Source organism: Nyctereutes procyonoides, unplaced genomic scaffold, assembly GCF_905146905.1.
Source record: "Nyctereutes procyonoides isolate TBG_1078 unplaced genomic scaffold, NYPRO_anot_genome, whole genome shotgun sequence".
NCBI classification, from domain to species: domain Eukaryota; kingdom Metazoa; phylum Chordata; class Mammalia; order Carnivora; family Canidae; genus Nyctereutes; species Nyctereutes procyonoides.
The window spans coordinates 27,712,734-27,719,527 of NW_026575020.1; the positions used below are offsets into that span (position 1 = coordinate 27,712,734).

General features: G+C 56.7%; 1 protein-coding gene across 6 annotated transcripts in view; it reads right to left on the bottom strand.

Moving 5' to 3' along the window:
- SLC43A2 (solute carrier family 43 member 2) overlaps positions 1–6,111 on the bottom strand; it is a 42,596-nt gene extending 36,485 nt beyond the window's left edge. The window contains exons 1-2 of one of the 6 annotated variants that reach the window (XM_055324145.1): positions 5,238–6,111; positions 4,166–4,383 (exon numbers count right to left, since the gene is read on the bottom strand). In XM_055324145.1, the coding sequence (XP_055180120.1) occupies positions 4,166–4,383; positions 5,238–5,360 (341 nt within the window). In that variant the 5' untranslated portion in view covers positions 5,361–6,111. The other 5 variants (XM_055324123.1, XM_055324155.1, XM_055324138.1 and 2 more) reach the window with 5 other exon arrangements.
- Between the last annotated feature and the right edge of the window lie 683 nt (positions 6,112–6,794).

The window sequence follows — 6,794 nt, forward strand, 5'->3', positions numbered from 1 at the left end:
TCAACATCTGCAGCCTCGGCCCACCTGCTGGAGACCAGGCATGGCTCTGCCTCCCTGCCCTATGGCAGCCCCCTCTGCCCTCTATGGGCCCAAGGGACCAGCTTCCTGCTTTGTTTCATGAGGGGTACAACTCCCCTGCCACCACAGGCAGAGACTGCAGCAGTCAAGAGCACAGAACTCAGGTCTGCCTTGGTGACCACAGATGAGCGGGACTGTGACTTCCTCAGGTGGGGACCACAACTCCCACCCTCACCCCACGCCCAGTATGCAGCAAAGACCTTAACAATTCCTAAGAGTTTGTTTGTCTGTTTATTTATTTATTTTAAAGATTTTATTTATTTATTCATGAGAGACAGAGAGAGAGAGAGGCAGAGACACAGGCAGAGAGGGGATCCCTGGGTGGCTCAGCAGTTGAGCACCTGCCTTCAGCCCAGGGTGTGATCCTGGAGTCCCAGGATGGAGTCCCATATCAGGCTCCCTGCATGGAGCCTGCTTCTCCCTCTGCCTGTGTCTCTGCTCTCTCTCTCTCTCTCTCTCTCTGTGTCTTTCATGAATAAATAAAACCTTAAAAAAAAAAAGAGAGAGAGAGAGAGAGAGAGAGGCAGAGGGAGAAGCAGGCTCCACGCAGGGAGCCAGATGTGGGACTCGATCCTGGGACTCCAGGATCACACCCTGGGCCGAAGGCAGGTGCTCAACTGCTGAGCCACCCAGACATCCCTTCCTAAGAGTTTAATAGGTGAACTGATTGTCACCCTCCTCTACCTCTGTCACTTCTTCCTGCCTTGAGAATAAAATCCAACTTCCCCAAGTGGCCTCCTAGGCCCTGTGGGCCCTGGCCACTTCCCACCTCTTCTCGCCCCCTCCTCTCCTGACTCACCCCTCTTTGCCCTCCACACTTCTGCCCTTCTATCTACATTGAACCAGATCCCCACTGTTGTTCTCCTTCCTGGCACCCTGCTCTCTGCTGGAGTCCAGACCAATTGTATGTACACGATCTGTGTGTTTGATGCTGGCAGACTACAAACTCCCCGAGGGCCAAGATTGCTCCGCACCCCTAGCACAACCCCTCAATAAACATTTACTGAACATGAGAAGATTAACAGCCCCCTGACCTGACCCTGTCCAAGCGGGCTGTCAGACCAAGAAAATGAACAAAGAGGTCAAGAGCGGGTAGGTACAGCAGTCATCCGGAGGCCAAAAGGACACAGTTCTGGGAAAGCCCCATTCTTCCAGGGCTGGGAAGCCAGTCAGCCTCCTATCTACACCAGGGGGGCTGGGGAGGCAAAGCCCAAATGCCCCGCACCACTCCTTATCAATCTCATCCGGTGGGCAAGGCAAAAAGAGCTGAGAGGCAACAGAGAAACAGGCTCTTTCCTTCTCCCACCTCACCATGCTGGAACCCAACACTGTGTCCATGGCCAAATTCTGGCTGGAGTCCCGAGGAGCTCTGAGAACCTTTCAAAAGGTTCATGCCAATTTTCTTTAGAGAACAAACCAAAGCAAAGGTCCTACAAGCAACAAAAAGCTGATGAATTTGCATCTCAACCAGCTACAGACCAGCCAGCTAGTCAGCTCATCAAGTTTAATTCAATAAATTCCACAAACGGCCCAACTGCTTCTCTGCAATTCACCCATCCACCAAGTTTGAAAATATTAGGCCTAAGCAGAAACCTTGACCCTAAATCCTCAGGCACTCCCAGTAGGCAAGGCATAGAGGAGACTCGTGCCTCCAAGAGGCAGCAGGCTACTTGGACTCCAAGAAGCAAGGAGCAAGGAAGCCAGAGAGATAAGCTATGTGGAATCGGCAGAGCTGTCCGGTAAGAATGCTGGGTCAGCAGGTTTGCCAGGTAGTCAGAAAAAACAAAATCACAGGCAGGAGCAAAGGCACGGATAAGAAGTTGATGTTCAACCTACAACCTGACCCTTCACCTTCACTTTGGTTTATAGAAGGGACGGGTCAAGCCTCTCATGGGCTTCAACACCAGCTCAGCACTGTGTCGGCACAATCTCTGTGGCTCCTCCTACTTAAACGGAGGAAGAAGCCAAGGTTGAGGCAGGAATAAAGTGACCAGCCCCAGTGCTGCCAATGCCATAACTTAAATCAGTGGACAATCTCAGGGGAAAAACCCAAGAATCTGACCTTCCATAGTAGGTCCCCCTGCCTCCCTCTCAAATCAACCACAACAGTCCCTCAGTCTGGACAAGATGCTAAAAGCTTCATCAGGTGGGATGCCTGGGTGGCTCAGTGGTTGAGCGCGTCTGCCTTTGGCTCAGGTCCTGATCCTGTGATTTGGGATCAGTCCCACTTCGGGCTCCTTGCGGGGGGCCTGCTCCTCCCTCTGCCTGTGTCTCTGCCTCTCTCTCTGTCTCTTGTGAATAAATAAAATCTTTAAAAATTAATTAATTAATTAAAAATAAAAATAAAAGCTTCATCTGGGGACGATGATTTTTAAAACCCTGGGTGCAGCCTAAAAGAATCCATCAAAGAAGGCGGCAGGAAGGGTCATGATCTAAAAGGGTTGAAAAGGAGAGAGGAGGAGCCAAACACCCCAAACTGCTCCTTCTACAGAGTCATTAATCTGCTAACATCTCTTAGGCAAAGCAGAAATCTCGTTCAAGGAACAAGGTCTGAGTGACTCTCTCATCTCCCAAGACTTCTTGCTGATGTGCAGAAAGGTCTGCCAAGAACCCTTTAGGCTATTAGGAAATATTTCTGAGTAGCTAAAGGCTAAAGGTTATAAATGATACACTCCCTGCCCTCTCCCAGGTGGCCTCTGCATCCCCTCCATTTCTCCTGCCCTTAACCTGTTCAGCAAAGCTTCCCTAGCGACTGAAACACTCAGGAATCTCCTGGGACTATCAGGAAAGGGAGAAACAAGGACGATTCTACATGGGGCTACAGGCAGCAGGAGCTGGTCTAAAGCTTTTGTTTCCCCCCACTTATTTTTTTAAGATTTTTATTTATTTATTCATGAGAGACAGAGAGAGAGAGAGAGAGGCAGAGACACAGGCAGAGAGAGAAGCAGGTTCCATACAGGGAGTCTGATGTGGGACTCAATCCCAGGACTCCAGGATCACACCCTGGGCTGAAGGCAGGTGCTCAACCACTGAGCCACCCAGGCGTCCCCTTCCCCCCCAATTTAGAATGCAAGGAAGAAAAGGCATGCCAGTAGTATTGATTCAGAGGGTCAAACTTGAGCTATCTTCCTCTAAGGGGACTCACATGGCGGCTGGATGGCAAAGGCACTGGGAAGAGACATTACGGAGTTCAACTACTAGGTAGCCACTGCTGGGGACAGCAGAGGGTAGAGGGAAACACTTCTGATCAAGGTTACCTAGGACAGGGGTAAGACAATAGAGGTGGGGAGCCACTTGGGTCCTACTGTTTGGTTTAATCTACTGACCTTCAGCAATGAAGATCCTGGAATGGGGTCAAGGGGGTGTGAAGGCAGGCATGCGGGGTTAGGTATCTTACAGACAAGAAGCCTCAGCCTGCATTCAGCAACACCAATGGTGTGGCAAAGGGAGAGGAGAGAACTAGTGTTATTTCCCTAAATACCCTCTCGCCTCTCCCAATTATGGCAGGCAGACAGAAGGCCATTGGGAGGAAATGTCCTTTGGAAAATCATAAAGCGGCAAAAATTGACAAGAAATAGTAGTTGACATGCCCTATGAGACTCCACGATGGCCTGACTAAAAAACCATCTAGATTCTAAATGAATCTTCTATGGGGTGGAAACCAAGCTACTTCCTCTCTCTTGCTGCACCCCAGCTACTGAGTCAGGAGTTCCTCTTTCTCACAGTCAGAGAGCAACATATTCAGCGCAAAGGAAGTGATGTGCTACCCACTGGTAGGAGAGGAGTTCAGCAACGTTCCTAGGCGGTGGGAGGAACACCCTGGACTTTGGTGGTTCTGGCTCTACCGGGAGTCCTCAGCTGTGTGGCCTCGGGCAAGCCAGAAGATCTGTCTGAGCCTCAGTTTCCTCATCCACAAAACAGGACCAATGACACGTACTCAAAAGAACTGGCTGAGAATCAATCAGATGGGGTTTCTGCTCAACGGCAAGTGCTGCGCAGCGAGGTGGTACAGCTGCCGGGTTTTCTCTGCCGTTTTGCCCTCTCCCAAAGCTCCCGTCCCTGGAACCATCCCGAGCCCCCGTCTCACCTGACTCGGTACACAGGTACGAGTAAAAGCCCTCCGACTTGAGCATGATGAGCAGCGAGCCCCAGCCCAAGAGGACTGCCGAGAAGAGGAGATTTTCCAACACGGCTGTGCAGGCCATCCACCAGCGGCGCCGATGGGCAGTGGCCAGGGTGGGCGCCATGGCGCGGCGTGGCGCGGCGTGGCGCGGCGGCCTGGCTCCGGTTCCGCTCGGCAGTACCCTGCACACAGACCTCGGCGTCAGCACCCGGCCTGGCCCAGCCCGTGCGGCCAAGCCGGGCCCCCGCCGCAGCGCGCGGGGCTCGTCACCCCTCCGCGGCCCAGGCCGTAGGTGCGCGCGGCCAAGGAAGCCCCAGCCCGGCCAGGGTCCTGCGCACCCTGCCCGCGGCCGGCTCGTGCGTCCGCCGTCAGCCGCGGGACAGCGGCCCCGGCCAGCAGAGACCCCTCTCCCTCGGCTCGTCCGGAGGTAACCTGAGGCACGGGAACAGGAGGGACCACCGCACGCTCAGGGATGTGGAATTAGTCCTGGCTCTCCGTAGGTGTGACACCGGGTGGGGAGGTCCGGATACCCGCGCAGGGCCGTACCCGACGGTTGCCACTCCCTGGGACCCCGACGGGTGCCCGCCCGCACTCGAGACCCTTCCCGGTAGCCGATTTCTTCAACCACAAGATCCGCGCACCGAGCCCGGATCGGCCCGCCCCCGGCCCGCTCATTGGCTGACGGCTGGAACCTGCAGCGCCATTGGCCGCTGTCTAGGTCGCTAGGCGCTGCGGCCACGCGAACCCCGCATGGGAGAGGCGAAGCCGGTTCAAACCGGCAGCGCGAGCCACCTGCGCGACCCCCGGCCTGGGCTGTTTCCTCGGCATTCAGTCGGTTCCCATGGAGGCGTACTCCAGTCCCGCCACCTCCCAGCTGCCTTCTCTATTCGTCATCTCTTCCCCGCCGTCTCTTCATTGGTCTCTTTCCTCTCATAGGCACACGTCTTCTCCCTACGCCCCGATTCGTGCGCCTTCTGCCCCCCGGCACCTCTGCACAGGACCCTGCTCCCCGAGACCCAGCTCACTCCTCTCCTACCTGCGTGTATCGGGCCCGGCCGGCGCCTTTTCTGCCTCCTTTTATTCCAGCGCTTTTATTCCGACCCCAAGATAAAAACACTGCCGCACGCTGATTGGCCGAGCAGAGGCTGGAAACAGGCATGCACCAATCAGCAGCCACCCGCCCGCCCCGCGGCGAGCAGAAGCCGGTTCCGGCCGGACTTGGAGACAAACAAGAGAGCTGGGGGGGTCGGGGGTAGCGGCGGCTTGGGCTTCTCTTCTACCGCCTTAATCTGGAGTCACAGCCGGTCTGGGAATCCCCGGGGGCAGTGCCCGAACGCCTCTCCAGAGCCTCACTCCGAAGCCTCACTCCGAACCCTACTTGGGTTCGGTTCCCCCGCCGATGTTCCGGTACCCCCGGACTGCATGCCGGTCTCCCTCGCACAGCCAGCTGGGCTCTTGCACTCCGTTCTGCGCCGTCCTGCTTCTGTGGTCCTCAGCTCTGTGCTCTGAGTGGGTCGTTCCGCTCCCGCCGCCTCCGCTGCCTCTGCCGCACAACGCTGCCATCCCCGGCGGCCTCGGGCTTTGTGTTCTGATTCCTCGCTCGCCTGCCCCCAAGTGTCCTCCATCCAGGCGCTGTGTGCACATCCCGGATCCCCGGACCCCTGTCTCGGCGTGGTGTGCCTCTTGCCTGCTCTCCTGATTCACAGACCTCTTTCGGGGGGCCGTTTGCCTGGCCCCTGGAAAATGTCGGGGATCCCTGGGTGGGAGTTCGGAACTTGTCTGTACCCTAGGACGGTCCTCTCCTGTCCAGGCTGCCCCCCTCCCCGGTTCCCGCTGCCTTTGGTCCCCTGGGGGATCCCCACGCAAAGTTGACCGTCCCATCTCCATTGTCCTGCACCACCTCCACTCCCCCTCCCGTCCCATTCCTGGACGTCAGCTTCAGGGGCCCTCTCTGCTCGGTGACGCAGCGGGCAGCGCCTCCGGGAGGCGCGTGGAGTCGGGAGGGCTCCGGACTTGCAGTCTGGAGGACCGCTAGGGCGGGGGATGGAGCCCGAGCACCGGACACTGGGCATGGGCAGCCCAGCGGCATGTCCCTGATCGGAGTCGCTAGCCCGATCTCAGAGGACCCTGGGTCTACCCCGCGAGTCAGCTAGGTCTTCCTGGCACGCGTTAGGGGCCTCAGCAGTCTCTGGTTTCACGTCCCCGGATCCGAGTGCGCCCCCTGCCGTCGGGAACCCGCGGATAGCCATCTCGCTCACACCCTGCCCGGCGCTGTGGGCCCCGGGGAATCCTAGCTGGTTACCCATCCGCTTACCCACCCCGCAGAACCTCACCTACTCACTTGAGACTGCCTGCCACTCGCTAAAACTTCAGTACTGCCCTTCCTCCTTACAGCCACTTGCCTGAGGGACGTCTCCAGGCAGCTGTTCCACACACATCTCTGAACTGTTTCAAATATAGTTCTAAAATAATTCACTTTTGGGACGCCTTCGTGGCTCAGCGGTTAGGCGCCTGCTTAGGCTCAGGTTGTGATCCAGGGATCTGGAATGGAGTCCCGCATCAGGGTCCCTGCAAGGAGCCTGCTTCTCCCTCT